At 38.1% G+C, this 15,912-nt stretch overlaps 1 protein-coding gene across 1 annotated transcript; it reads left to right on the top strand.

Annotated features, from left to right (window-relative positions):
* Positions 1 to 1,735: 1,735 nt before the first annotated feature.
* On the top strand, positions 1,736 to 11,384 carry LOC124105362 (ubl carboxyl-terminal hydrolase 18). Its single transcript, XM_046462500.2, has 7 exons — positions 1,736 to 2,363; positions 2,642 to 2,788; positions 3,198 to 3,287; positions 3,826 to 3,993; positions 8,872 to 9,003; positions 9,543 to 9,592; positions 10,931 to 11,384. The coding sequence occupies exons 1-7, from the start codon at positions 2,355 to 2,357 to the stop codon at positions 10,974 to 10,976; spliced, it is 642 nt and encodes a 213-aa protein (XP_046318456.2). The 5' UTR covers positions 1,736 to 2,354; the 3' UTR covers positions 10,977 to 11,384.
* The last annotated feature ends 4,528 nt before the right edge of the window (positions 11,385 to 15,912 follow it).

Raw genomic sequence — 15,912 nt, 5'->3', positions numbered from 1 at the left:
AACTTAGCCCTAAACCTTACCCTAAGCCTAGTCAGAATCCTAAACATAACTGTAGCCTTATCACCAGCTCTAACCCTATCCATTACCCTAACCCTAACCATAACCCTAATACTAACCCTAGGCCTAACCCTAACCTTATTGCTAACCCTAACCTTATTCATTAACCTATACCTAACCTGAACCCTAAACCTAACCCTATCATTACCCTAACCCTAACTCTAATGCTAATTTGAGCCCTAATCCTAAACTTAACCTAAGCCAAACCCTAACTCTCATGATACCCGCAATAATATACCTAGCTCTAACCCTGACCCTACCCCTAAACCAAACCCTTATACTAGACCTAGCCATAAACCTAACCCTAAGACTATTCCTAATGTAACCATAGACCTGAAATTTGCCCTAGCTCTAATCCTAGCCCTAACCTTAACACACACCATAACCCTAACCCTAACATAACCATAACACCAGCCCTCATCCTATCTATAACCCTAGCCCTAAACTTAGCTCTAACCTTATCAATTACCATAAACATAGCCCTAATTCTAATGCTAAACCTAGGCCTAAAACTAACCCTATGCCTAACCATAACCCTATCCATTATGCTAAACCTAACCTGAACCCTAAACCTAACCCTATCATTACCCTAACACAAATCCTAATGCTACTTTGAGCCCTAACCCTAAAACCTGACCTAAACAAAACTCTAAATATGACCCTGACCCTAATAATACCCCTAGCTCTAAATTTGACCCTTACCCTAAATCTAACCCCTACACATGCTAGGCAAGCGTTCTACCACTGGACTACAACCCCAGCCCTGAGTTTGCTTTCTCTTTTTTGCCAGAATTTTCATTGCTTTTACAGTGGAACAGATTTATGGAGGCCCTCACTTTATCATTTCAGATGTATTTTTTCCTTCTTTTAGCCTTTCATGGCTACAGAAAGGAAAGAAGTTTTAGGGAATTTTTCTTTGAATTATGATTATTTGGATACCTGTTCTCCATTAGAATAGAGGTTTCTTGGTGACAGAAATTTTCTTTAGTATGTTTTTTTCATGGCAATTTTTATGGCATCTGCCTTGTCCTAGCCGATGTTAAGTATGTTGTGGGACAGGCAAATGACTATTTCTTAGATGAATGGGGACTCTTGGTTCTGGGATGGCCAGATAATGGCAAATTGTCTTTAAATGGTAACATGATCCAATTTCCTTTACAATCAGTGTCAGCTCTGTGGTAGGACATAATTCTTCTGTACACTATTCCCTGGAAAGCACCAATTTAACCCTACTAATAGAATGTTTCTCTTTTGAGTTTGGAATTCACTGCATTGGAATGTAGATTAATCAATCTATTAACTTATATGTAAGTTATATGTAAGTTCACTGATTGAGTGCCAGATACTATAGTGCCAGGTTTCTATGCATAAGGAAATAAGGCTGAAAGAAACTCATGGAACTCACAGTTTAGAGTCAAGACAGACACAAAACCAAACCAAAACCAATACAAACTAAAAAATGTTAAGTACAAGTTGTGATAAGTATTATGAAGGAAAGAAAATGTTGTTTGGGTGTAAGATTTTAGCTAATTTACAATAACTACCTTTTCTTGCAATATCTTTGCATTTTTTGCACTTATCTGTCCTTTTTAAAAATAGCCCTCAGTGTTTTTCATTATCTTTAACTTTCTAGTTTTCTTTTTAACAATACTATTAAATTTGATTATATCTGCCTTACCTTCACTTATAAAACAGATATAGACTTCACTGCTTAATTCCTGCTTCCTCTTATCTATTATCATCTGACTGTAGGATGGACCTTTCCCTCCTTGTCCTCCTAGGAACCTATGGGAAAACCTAGGTCACATACAGGAATTGGGGATAGTGCTCAGATTTTAGGGCACTGAATAAGAAAACACATCAAGGGACAGAGAAATGAGAGACCTTAGGAGTACAGTGAGAGCATTGGCTTTGTGTAGACACAGGAGAGGATTACTGGATCTATCTAGGTGGGTCCCCTGGTGACAGTAGAGATGGACAGTGAAATTTGGGTCATGTAATGGTTGGACTATGGCTTAAGTTTTTAGAGGATCTGTCAAAAATCAATATATAAATTACTTTTCATTTTTTGAGCACCTAAAATGTAGTGCAAACTTAGCTGTTTTGGGTGTGGGAGAAGGCTAGAAAAAGATGAAGTGGTGAATGAGCATCTTGGTAGCTAGGGCACAAGGGCATGAGTAGTCTCCAGGGATCTGGCTAATTGTGATGTTACTTCTTTTTGGCCAGTGTTTGTCCAGCATGATGCTGCTCAGCTTTACCTTACAGTCTGGAACCTAATTAAGGACCAAATCACTGACATGGACTTGGTAAGATCCTGGAACAAGAGAACTCAGAGGTTTAGGATGCTACTCATATAACTCATTCAAAAATGTTTATGTAAGATGGAAAAAAGAATTAATTCATATACAATGCTTATTACAGTTCCATAATATAATTACTCTTTTGCACCTTTATATGTAAGACAATGAACTTTAGTGGCTACCATTTCTGGAGCTTTCGTCTTCTTGATCCAACTTCTGATAATAGGCCTGAGATGGTTTAGGGCTTTTTCCCTGATTTACCTCTTTCCTCCTTCCTCTTGCAGGTAGATAGGTTGCAGGCCTTGTACATGATCCGGATGAAGGAGTCCTTGATTTGTCTAGACTGTGCCAAGGAGAGTAGCAGAAACAGTAGCATGCTTACTCTCCCTCTTTGTCTTTTTGATATGGACTCAAAGCCCCTGCAAACACTGGTGAGAAACTTTTCTTGGTGGATTTGAACACTCCAATGTTGCCAATCCCTCGTTGCTTCTTTTATCCACCTTTGGCTTTGTATTTCGTTTCTGTGGCTTTGCTCAAGTTCTCCTTTGACTGGCAAAATCAATCAATTAATTAATTAAAATTAATTAATAAAAAACTTCTCACCTACTTTCACTTTACTCAAAATGTTTCCTTAAATGTGCTCCTCCCATTTTATTTCTCCAAATAGTGGAATCTTTATTCTTTTTGAGATTCTACTTAATGTACTGCACTGGGCCAGACATTTAGGGGAGCTTGGAGAAAACTGGACATAAACCTTGCATCCCTACCATAGGGGTGTAGGGGATTGTTCTCTAGATGGTAAATACCAACATTGCATTTTTCTTGTTCTGGATGAGACAGGAGGATGCCCTACGCTGTTTCTTCCAGCCCAGGGTGTTATCCAGCAAGTGCTTCTGTGAGAACTGTGGGAAGAGGACACATAGCAAACAGGTACTTCTTAAATTCAGCTACTTCACTAGTCTGGGTTTGCCCCTAGTGGACTTCCTGATATCATCTTTCCAGACCCCTAAGGGTACCTCATGCTGGTTGAGGAGGGAATTTGGATTAGGCTAGTATCTGGTGTTTTAGGGCTTCTGATTTTCATAGCTGTGGATGTGGCTTCTCTCTCACTGAGAGAAACAGAGCCTTTTAAAGAATAGAGAAGATTCGAAAGAAGTGGTTAGGTTTTCCCCTATGAGATAGACTAGCTTTCTAGAGCAGACTCCATAGTTACTCTGGTTTCAGGAGCCTCTGTAGAACCCTGGGGCTGCTGGTGCCTTCTGTGGAAGATGTGCAATGGTGTGGTAGTCAAATGTCACATGACTCTTGGAGGAACCCAACAGATTCAGTGAAATGGAGCCCTTAACTCTATGTTAGATCATGCTGAATTCCTCTTTTGGAGAAGAACGTTCTACTAGCCCTGATATTTTTCTGTCTTTCCATTTCAAGTGCTTTAGGACTTCACTCCACAGTGATTTTGCTTTTTCAGGACTTGAAGCTGACCCATTTGCCCCAGACCTTGACCATCCACCTCATGCGATTCTCCATCAAGAATTCACGGACAGAAAAGATCTGCCACTCACTGTATTTCCCCCAGAGCTTAGATTTCAATCAGGTTCTTTCAAATGAGCAAGTCCTCGGTGATGCCAAGGAACAGGTGAGATGTTCTTTCCCATTATATATCAATCTTATCAGGTACCACAGCCTTAAGATTCTGCCTTCCTGGACCCCTCAGCTGCTAGAAGTCGCCTGCTCAGAAGTTCTATAGTCCACATCAATGATGCAGTCTGTGTGGTAGAGTGATGTCAGGTTCCAGACTGTGATGGTAGAGTCAAACAGCATCATGCTGGGCAAACACTGGCAAGGTGAATGGGAGCAGATCAGTTAGTGAGGTCTGCTTCCTCTGTGTCATTCTTTTATCTGAGAAATCTTTTTTTTTTAAAGAGAGAGAGGAGAGAGAGAGAGAGAGAGAGAGAGAGAGAGAGAGAGAGAGAGAGATAGATTGATTTTTAAAAATATTTATTTTTCAGTTTTCGGTGGACACACATCTTTATTTTATGTGGTGCTGAGGATCGAACCCAGTGCCCCATGCATGCCAGGCGAGCGCGTTACCGCTTGAGCCACATCCCCATCCCCTATCTGAGAAATCTTGTCCTCTGCTGCCATGTTGGGATGTTCAAAGGGAGGAAAACCCAGTCATAGCTTGGTGTGATTCATGGAAGCATACACAGATTCAAGACACACTTATTTTTAAACAATATTTAAATGTGGTCTTATGGAACAATGGCAGATTTTATCACCTCACTCTTACTACCAGACTTTGCTGTTGATTATGACTTTAATTTTCTCTTAAGATTCAAAAAACTTTCTTATTTCTAAACATTGGGTCTGTACTTAAAGGCCTTGAAGGATTGAGGGAAGGAACTCATAATTCAGTTCTTTGCTTTTAATTTTAAAAAGCGTGCATTGATGAGCCACACAGTTCTATCCTGACCCCTGCATCACAAATGGTCAGATTTCATACTTTAAAAAAAACTTGATTTCATTTATGGCTCTGTAGACATTTGTGTATGCTTGAATGGTGCTTGATTTCTAGTTTTTATTTGTCATATTCTCTTATAAAATTTGCATTATTTGGCAAAAATAATGTTATTTTGAAAAAAATAACACATGGAATAGGTATAAATGCATAAGTGCAACTTTATTATTAAAATAGCCAAGGCCTACTTTGAAGGTAATAAGAAAGTAGTAAGTTGATTGGGCCAGATTTAATCAGAGTAAAGTTTCATTTAGTTGTCATGATATGACATTATATTCATTTATGGACATTATATTAATTTATTGGGAGATGCTGAGGAAAAAAATGACATAAATATCCTTTGTTCATAGGTTTGAAATACTACATTCAACAAATTTTGCATTTCCATATATATGGGTCAGGTTTTAGAACATTGTTTCTTTTACATTTTCTGTTTGTCTATTTATGCTCAGAACCATGCTATTTAAAAAGTTAAGTAAAACCTTAAGTCAGGTGCTGTGGCCCATACCCATAATTCAGCTACTCAGAAGGTTGAGGCAGGAGCATCCCAAGTTTGAGGCCAGACTGGGCGACTTAGTGAGATATTGTCTCAAAAGGGCCCTTGGGTTCAATTCCCAGTAATGAAAAATAAATTAAGGACTGATAATATGTTACAACAATATTCAGTTTATCAGGACCTCATAGGATTCTTCCTTTCTCTCTTTCCAGTTTTTCTTATTTCTCCCTACCTAGTTTTGCCTGATGAATTATATTTAAAATTTCTTCTGCTTAAAAGAGACTTTGTTATTAAAAATTTCAGATACATACCAAAGCACAATGAATTCACATGTATCCATCAAAGAGCTTAACAGTTTCCGAAACTAATGGTCAATCTTGATCTATCTCCACCTTCATCCTCTTCTTTTATCCCACCCTTAACTAGATTCAAGACACACTTATTTTTTAAACAATATTTTAAAGCAAATCCCAGACATCATGTGTTGAATTTTATGAATATTTCATTATGTCTCTCTAAAGAATAAACACTCTTTTTCTAAATATAGCTAACTCTAACTTATAATTCCTTAATATTTTCAAATATCTAGCCAGTGTTCAGATTTCTTCTTTAATTTGTGTGGTTTGTTTGAATCTAGATCCAAACGAGGTCCATGTTTGCATTTGGCTTCCCTTTCCCTCCTCCTTCCCTTCCTTCCTGTTAAATTTATTTTAGGTTTTGCCTGCCGTTTTTTTTTCTTGTAATTTATTTTGTTGAATTTTTTATATTCCATAATTGGCTGGTTGGTGTCATTTAACATATTCCTCTAAACTCTACTATTTCTTGTAAACTGATCATCAAATCCAGGTATTGTTCTGCATTTCAAAAAAAGTTCAATATAGAGCCCTTAAGTAAAAAGAAGTATAGAGTAAGTGGGGCCCTCCATTTTGAGTGAATTAACTTCGCTTGCTCTGCCTCACACCCTATCCCCTTCTTCCATTCCATTTCCAAAGTCTTAGGTTAGGGGTGTTTATATGAATGTGGAGAAACTAGAATGAAGTGTTCCTTTTTAAAAAAGTACTTTACAGAAAATGCAATTTTATTTATTTTTAAAAAATCTAAATTAGTAATTGATTTTTACTTTTTACATGCTATTTTAATTTTAATAAAATAAATTCATATTACATAGAACAAGTGTATCAACTACACTCATTGTTGATAAAATTTTAGAAATATTTGAAATTGGTTAATTGATCTAAAATTACATAAAAATTGTGTATGTTTATGGTGTACAACATGATGCTTTGATATACGTATACATTGTGGAATGAATGATTGGGTTAAACTAATGAGCACCTTCATTACCATATGTATATATTTTTTGTGGTAAAAACATTTATAATCTATTTTTTAAATTTTTGTGTGGTACTGGGGATTTAACCCAGAAGCATTCTACTTCTGAGCTGCATCCCCAGGCCTTTTTATGTTATTTTTCAGTCAGGGTCTTGATAAGTTGCTCAGGCTGGCCTTGAACATGTGATCTTCCTGTCTTAGCCTCTCAAGTAGCTGGGATTATAGGTGTGTGCTACCAGACCCAGCTTAAAATCTATTTTTAAAGTAAAATTGTAGTTTCTAATATATTACTGTTAATTATAGTTATTATAGTTACTGTACTGCACAAGAGATTTCCAGAACTTCTGCCTCATAATGGAAACTTAGTATTTCTTGGCCAACCTCTTACCATTCTCCTCTACTCCAGCCCTGGTAACTACTATTCTGCTCTCTGCTTCTGTTGAGTTTGACTTCTTTTAGAGAGAAGAATTGTTGACATGTTGACTAACATGGAGATCTTGCTTATAATCAATCAAAACTCTCTCTTATCAGTATTCCTTTTTCAAAGAGAATTATCTCTTTTTTGATTTTCTAAGATTTTGAGGGAGTAGAATGATTTACTGCAATGTCTAATGAATGCTTTTGGGCTTTTCCCCTAAATATTTCTGTGATATTCCATGTTATTGATACTTAAAAACATCAACTTACCCTAAGTTTCTCGCATAGGGTTTCTTCTTCCATTGCTAGATCATTTTCTGCATGTCAGTTTAGCTGAAACGTAGGTTTAGTTCTATTCCTTCTTCTCTCAATATTTTGAAGATCATCTCATAAATTCTAATGGATTCAATAATTGTCTCAAACTGAAGGTTTCTGAGTCCATATCTTCTGTTGAGTTTTTTTCTTGGTATCCACACCAGAGTTTTTACCTTCCAATTTAATATTCTCACAGTCTCCAAATTCATTGTCCTTAATTTCAAACAGCGCTGTTTCATGTTGACTTTATAGTATCAACATCTACCGAATTACCAAGCCAGAAATCTGGGATTCATCCATGTGATGCCCCCCATGCCCCTACCTAATTCAATCAGTTACAAAGCACCTTTAATTATTTCTGCCTAATTTTGTACAAATCTGTCCCTTCATTTCTACCTTTACTCTTATGTTCTTCAGAGTATGAACTGGGTTTCAATCTACCTCTTTCAATTGTTTTGGCCTTGGTTAAATTATCTTTTATTCCAGAGCTCAGATTGTACCTCTGTTAGATAGAGCATTACTAGTACCCACCTCAGAGTGTTGTTTATTAAATGAAATAATTTATGTAAAAACCAACTGCATACTAAATGCCAAAAGTTAGCTAATAATAATGATTATTATCACTTTAATGACTAACACTGACAGTAATCATTCAGGTTATACCATTTCTTCCTCACTGTATTTTTGTATTTTAATTTATCTCATTGACTTCCTATCACACATGAACTTTCCATTTATTTTTTCAAAGTACATTGTTTCAGTGGTTTTTCTCAAAAATAAATCTGATGATGTTGTTTTTTCCTTAAAATTGTTTGAATGTTCTCCCTCATTCATGGGATAAAGTTCTAATTCTTTTCTTTTTTAAATTTTGAGATAGGGTCTCACTAAGTTTTCCAGGGTGGCCTTGAATTTGAGATTTAAGTACCTGGGATGAGAGGCTAAAGTTCTAATTCCCAACTTGGTCTGTGAAGATTACCATTTTCTTAATATTCTTTGCTCTGTTAAGCTGCTGAATCTTTGCAGTTTCTGGGTTTGCATTAAAAATACTGCCTTCTTATAACTTGCCTGCTGATCTTATCCATCCTTTAAGGGCAGTTAAAACAGTCCTTCACTGGTAAGCTTTCCCTAGCCCCTTAGCCCTTCCTTAGCTGTTCATTCCTTCTTCTTTTTTTGGGGCAAAAATGGATTCTTCCAAAATTACCTGTAAATATACTTTTTTAAAAATAAAACATGCCATTATAGTTCGGTTTATATACTTGTTCTTCCATTAGCAATGAGATTTTTGAGGTCAAGGACTTTTTCCTAGTATCTTTGAAGTACCAGTGCCTGACAAAGAGCAGGAAGTGAATAAATGTGTGATGACTTAATATTTCCTTTTTCAAGTCTGAGTTTAGAAAAAGAGGGGGTGAATCATTTTATGCTTTGTCTTCTTCCAGTCTGAAGGGCAGTTTGAACTCTTTGCTGTGATTGCCCATGTGGGGATTGCTGACTTGGGTCATTACTGTGCCTATATCCGGAATTCTGTGGATGGAAGATGGTTTTGCTTCAACGACTCCCATGTTTCTTGGGTGAGAAACAACACCAAAAATTGCCTCTTACCCTGAACTATCCACCTGTAATAAGTTCTGAGGATCTTCCTGGATCCTCAAGGCCAAGACACAGTATGGTATTGTTCTTTGTGTGTGAGGGTGGGTTATGACTTCAAAACCCTATTCTGCATGAAATCCCTATCTGGTTTATAGCTTTGTAAATCTCTGTAAGAGGCCATTACCTCAATGTCCAGGTTTCTGGTGCTGTGGACTCCTTGCTCTGTAGCTCCTTGCTCTGTGGGAAACTTCTGTAAAGCAAGAAGAGTTATAGATATGTAAGATATATACATACATATGTATGTAACTCTGGGGAAAGCATGACCAAGTTCAAGAGGAGGAATGAGGCTATTAAAAATACTATTATGCGTGACATACTATAATTAGATGCTCCAGCTCTTGGGAGATACTAGGGTGGGTTTGTCTAGAGGAGTGAAAGAGGGCAAATTGCAGCATCCTATATTCTGTGGATATTTAGTAAATGGTCAGCCAGGTGCTGACTTCTGTTTATGTACTTCTAGGTGTCCTGGGAAGACATCCAGTGTACCTATGGAAATCGTAATTATCGCTGGTAAGAGAAGTATTTGGGTGATGGAAACCTGATGAATTTAAGCTGATTCTTGGAGCTGTATGGAACTCTCATGGACTTAGCCATTGCTTATATTCTGATGGCTTTCCAGGGACTAACCATTCAGCCTCATTTGTCAGCACCCATCCCTCTACACCATAGTGTTCTAACAATTTAGACTCCAGTAATCCTCAAGTGTAAGTGACCATGTCTGCCATCTTCCCCTTCTAACTACACATAAGGAGTTTCTGCATTGCCCTCTCCTGATTTACCTTTTGTGCAAACTCCCCCTCACATTTCAATACTCATGACTTTCTCTGCTCATCAAAGTCTTATTGGTTGACCTGATCAGATTTGTAGGGGCTTCTTGTGTGCTTTTATTGCATCTTGAGCATAACTCCATCATAGCAGGAATCATGCTGTTTTTAAATTGTTTTGATACATCCTTTCTTTCACATTAGACCTTTGTACTCTTTGGGGAGAGAAAGATCATTTTTTTCATATTTCTTTGTCTGGTATAGTGGCTTGCATTTAATAAGTATCAAATAATACTTTTTAAATTGGTAACTATGTCAGGGAAGGAAGCTTTAACTTTATCAAGTTAAAACAGAGAGACTTTGTAAGTTTTTCTGGCTGAGTTTCTGGAATAGGAGTGACAGTGTATGCCAAAGGTGATATTAAAGATGATTTTCAGTTGCAGAGATAGGTTCTATTATTTGAAAGTAACAAATTAGGTGTAATTTGTGTTTGAAGCCTTTCTCAGGCTTCTTCTTTTTCATATTTCTCTTCTATTTCTTCTAAGCTATCTTTCTTACATGTCCAGTCTTTGTTGTAGTTATTGATTGATCCATGACTTAGATTAGGGATTGTCAGACTTAACTCTGTAAAGGACCAGAGAGAAAATATTTTAGGTTTTATGGGCCATAGTCTCTGTTTCAAGTACCTAACTCTGTCATTTTAGCATAAAAGAGGACACAGACAGTACATGAATGAATTAATTTAATTGGCTATGCTTCACTTACATTTATTTGCAAAAAACAGGGTTGGTCTTGGCTCATGGTCCCATAATTTGTCAACATATGATTTAGATATTAACTAGTAGCATATTTAGTGGTTATTTCCCACCAAGTCACTATTTTGTTTCTCTCTGAAGAGTTGTTTTTTGTTGCTGTAACAAAATACATGAGGCTGAGTAGACGAGGCTGAGTAGATAATGGATAGCTGAAGGTTTGATTCAACAGCCTGGAAGTTTGCTAATGCTTGTCCTATCATGAAATAATAATATTGTTTCACTATCAGTGGTTCATTTTGCTATGCTGATGAATTTTCTCATCTTTCTAGGCAGGAAACAGCATATCTTCTGGTTTACATGAAGACTGAGTCCTAATGGATATTTATTCTATATCTTCAGAGATTGACAGACTATCATTTTCCTTTCCTATTCTTGGATCTATTGACTCTTGTATGAGATTCTACAATGAAAAAAAGCATCACTTTCCAACTGTATAGTTACATGTTATTTATAATCAGGTGGGGATTATGTTTTGGATCTGGTTTGTCTTTCAAAGGTTCATGTGCTGGAGACTTGGCCAAACATGGCAGTGTTGAGGTGGTGGAAACTTTTTAAGGGGTGGGGCCTGGTGGGAGGTAAGTAAGTTCATTGTTTTTCCCCTTCTTCATGATGATGGTTCCCTTTCACTTCTCAACCATGTTCTGATTGCCAGCTTGTTGGCATCATGCTGATAAGACCTTCCAGTCACCAGAATGTGAGCCAAATAAATGTATTTACAAAGTACTCAGCCTCATGTATTTTGTTATAGCAACAGAAAACATATTAGCCCAATTATCATACTAGTTAACAATGATATTGCACAGGTCAGAATCAAAATGTGTACTTTTATCTGTAGATCCTGGCCACATGGCTAGATAAGGGTTATCAGTGTTACTTACTTTGAAAGACATTAACTCTCTAGTTGGAGGATTGTATTTAGTTGAGGGAGTCCAAGTAATTCCCATGGAAAAAAACACTGGTAGTGGAAGGCATTTGGATAGCAAGGGGCAGTGGTAGGGAAGTCAATATTTCAATATTTTACAACTATTGGGACCATACTGATTTGTACTGGCTGAATATCAGTTCCATTTATAATTTGTTACTCATTTAATTGGAAACTATGTATTGATCACCTGTTCTCCATCAGATAATGTACAGGCACAATAACATTCTTTCCATCGAAAGGAGTTTGCAGCTTAATCAGGGATAATTAAAACCCATAGGATACTGAATGTTTGTGCTATAGGAATTCACAGGATAGTTAATCACTTCTATTGTGAGGCCATAGGAGAAGACTTCAGACTGGAAAGAGGTTGGGTTGAAGAACAATCCATTTGTAGGGAAAACATACTCAGTGGCTTGAAAGGTTTGAAAAAATCCACAAACCTGGATTCCCTACACAAAAGAAAAAGTGGTTATGGGAAGGGAGGTGAAGCTCAGAATGTGTGAGGCTCAAACTAGCTAAGAAATTTGTTTCAAATTTGAAAGGAAATGAATTTAAGTGGCTAAAAAAGTAATCATTAGTTGTGTTCTGTTAATTAATCTTTAAAGTGGCTGGTGATGTGGATTAGATGAAGGTATGATAGTGGAAATGGAAAAACATTCAGAGCCCCTGGAGCCATTTTGGAGGAAAACGGATGTGGGTGATAGGAGAAATCCAGAGAGTCCAATACCAACCAGTAATGTGAGCAGGGTGGGTGTTAACATACTCTGACCTTTGCCATCCAGGAGGCTCAGTTATTGGTTTGTGTTAGGTAACCTGCCAAATGCTGGGAACTCAAGGATAGGATATTAAAGCAGGCAGGATATTAAACATGACCCTTTGTGTCCAATCATGCCAAGTTCACAGGAGAGTTTGTCTTAACAACAGGCTTCAGTTCATAAAGGGCTTTGTTGTGTGGTTAGTGCTAGGAACACAACTGTCCCAGGGTCATCTGCCTGGTGTTATAGTTTAGTAGATGTGAGTGCAGGCCTCTCACATTTTTGAGGGTGATGGGAGGCATCTTTTGCACAAACATCATCCTTAACTGCCCCCCAAAACAAAGGTGTTTGGATTTCTTAGTCTGAGAGTGAACATTGGATCATTGGTATCACAATGTTTGCATCTTAGAGAAATCAGCCTTTTGCTTCTGTCATACAGTGCCCATTGTCATGTCAATTCATGCTGACATACCAGGTTTGTGACAGTTGGCCTCTGCTCAATTCTCTTTTTCAATTTTGTTTTTGATTTTGCTACAGCCCGACTTGCATTTTTTTCTTTGCATTTACTTACTGTAACTGTCACACAACAAAAAATTTTAAAAGCTAATTACATTTTCTAAATAAATTCTGGTCAGTATGATACCACAAAGTGTGCATCTTTCCTCTCCCTGTTTTCTGCATTTAAAAAAGGGACAGAGCACTTCAGTTTGTTTTGTTTTTGTTTTTGCTCTGTCTTTAAAATGTACTTTTAAAGTTCATCATGTACCCTTTTGCCATAAATTCCTTTTGGCTCAAGAGAGAAATATTTTTAAAACTTGGTTAAAAATTTTTTTTGTAAGACTCTTGAATTTGGGGTACTGTTTTAGTTACCAAAAGATCTGACAAGAACAATGTAGAGAAGAAAAGATTTTAGTCTGAGGCTAATGGTTTCAGAGGTCTTAGTCTGTTAGGTTGTAGTTAGCAAAGAGCAGTGAAATGCATGGCAAGATAGGTTTACTTTATGCTACTCTTACTGTTAAGTGGAGGTGGCTAGAACAAAGTACCAAGCAACCATCACGTGCAAAAGAGCCACGAATCAGGCACTGATGGAATCGCCTGTCAATCAGTGGGGTCTCCTGGCCAATCCTGGATCTTAGCCAGCTCCCCCGCAACCCCAGTAGGACAAGGGACTCTAAAAACCTCTTTTCCTGTCTCAAGTCCTCCCTTCCTGCTCTAAGCCCAGTAAAAATTCCAGTCAAGTTGAGGCCCCCCTGTGCTTCTCCTTAGACCCTCTTCTTACTTGCTCTGTCAGTCTGAGGGTTCTGCCTGGGAGTGAAATCTCAATAAAGCCTCGTTCAGTGGCCTTTTAAAATCTGCCTCCTTTTGGTCACCGCTGCCTGACCTTATACTTAAAGTCTTCTTTAAGTCACTGCCAAGGCGGATAAGTAAATAATTTGTAATGGATAAACTGTAGAAAAACATTGGTAGAGCCTGTAGAAACAATTGGGAGTGTTCTCTGCTTAAGCCTCACTTTGCTTTTACTTTATTTTCACCTCACTTTCACTCTACTATCATGTAAAATAAAGTTCTCTTGCATGACTTTTGGTGTCTGACCTTACATTTTCTTTCACTGGAACACAAGACTGAGGTTTGAAGTTTCAGTTCCATGCTTTCCTGTGACAAGTCCACAGTTGGCTGACTCCTCTGCTTTGGCCCAAGGTGAGTTAGAACATCTTGGTGAAAGAGTATGGTGGAGGAAAGCAGCTCAGGACATGGCAAAAGGGAAACAGAGTAAGCTCTGCTCACCAAAGACAAAATACAAATCCTTAAGACATGCACACAGAGACCCTTACCTCCTCCAGATACACACAGATAAGGATTATTCCTCCTAACCATAAAATCTATAAGAATTTATGGTTAAGAACTTAATTAGAACTAGTCAACATGGGCCAAAGGGACCTAGAGTTGTCATGGCAGTGGGAAATTGAGTCTGATGTCATTCTGCTGTCAGTCAAAAGTCAAAAAGTGGACTTGGGTGGGACTCTCTGGAAATTTCTGTGAGATACCCAATAAAACTGGGATTCAGGAGAGGCACACTATCCTCTCTCCTCTCTGAGAGGACCCACACTCTCACCTAAGAGTGTCCCCTTACCCTTACCCTACTCCTTGAGTAAACTCATTGATATTACTCTGAGCAACATATTTGAAATCTTTCTGACTTGATTCCAAGAATCAGAGGTTGAAAGAGGTCCTTTGCACTGCCTCAATTTTCTGGAATTCCCCAGCCCTGCAACAGTTTGTCTTTGAAATACCTTAATAAGCTCTCTCCTTTATTTTTTAGTTCCATTTCAGTTATGGAGAAAAAGCAAAGAAAATGGCGCGGGGTGGGGGGATACTGCTATCATGAGGTAAAATAAACCAAGATTTTAAATCAAGGGCAAGTGACTCAAAACCACACATGTACACATAAGACCAAATAATAATAAGACTTTAAGCAAGATCTCTAAAGAGTGAAAAAAGAATAGGGGTGGTGGGATATCTCTCTCAAAATCCAGAACAGTTCTAATGTTGGCCTAATGGAATAAAGATTTACTAGTCACAAATGGAGGTATAACAGACATTTTTGCCTGGTCATAATTTTGGGGTTTATTTATTTAATTATTATTGGCTGACTGATAACCTTATGAATGTTCCCTTAAAGAGTCAAAAAGAGATAACACCTGGCCTATGAAATTGTAGCATGAAGCATGGGGTTGAATGGACCAGATGAGAGCAAAGTAACAGATTTATTATAGTAATAGAAAGAAAGCAGAGGGAGGGGTTCCAAGAGATTGATACTGAAGAGTGGCTATTGTCTAGAGGTTTGTTTAAGTCTATAGGTTTAAGGAATCCAGTCCTCTGCCCAATCCTGGGTAAGGTACTCCATGTTTAGAAGGTATTCATTAAGGCTTTAGTCCAATCAAAATATCCATTAGGAATTTTTTATTCTTTGAAGAGACATGGATCCCAGTCACATAGATCTGATTTAAAATAGCCTCTTTTCAAGTGTTTCAGCAAATATCTGCAGCTGCTGTTGCTCTACTCTCCAGGGTGAAAGGTGAGTAACTCACCTGAGACAGAGATTCAACCAAGAGATTTGATTGGGGGACTGCCTGAAGGAGAGGCAGAGAGCACAGAGAAGAGGGCAGAGAAAAAGAGAGGAAGACAGCAGAAAGCGGAGAGAAGAGAAGAAGAGGAGGGCAGAGAGAGAGCATGTGCTTACAAGTTTTGGCTTTAGAAGGGTTGCATAGGGGACATGGCTGGTGCTGGTTGGCAGGGTGACTCAGGACCAGCAAGCAGACACTGGGTCCTGTGTGTCCTGCGGGGATTGGTTGAGAAAACCTTTGAATTTGGCTATCTTCTTCAGCTTGGTGCCCTTTGGAGAGGAGGGGGAGGGGTAAGGGATGCCATGATGTTCTCTCAGAATGGGGAGTCTCCCACACACCCAACATTCCTCCCTTTTTGTTTTTGTGTTGGGAGTAGGGTGAAAAAACTCTCTGGCTACTTCCTGCTGGACAGGGATGAAGAGTGAAGGAAGGAAGGAATGGTCAGG

This window comes from Marmota monax, unplaced genomic scaffold (genome assembly GCF_021218885.2).
Source record: "Marmota monax isolate L192 unplaced genomic scaffold, Marmota_monax_Labrador192_F-V1.1 WCK01_AAM20220418_F8-fsc00450, whole genome shotgun sequence".
Classification (NCBI taxonomy): Eukaryota; Metazoa; Chordata; class Mammalia; order Rodentia; family Sciuridae; genus Marmota; species Marmota monax.
The sequence above is the reverse complement of the archived record's forward strand: the minus strand, read 5'-3'. Positions and strand labels throughout refer to the sequence as shown.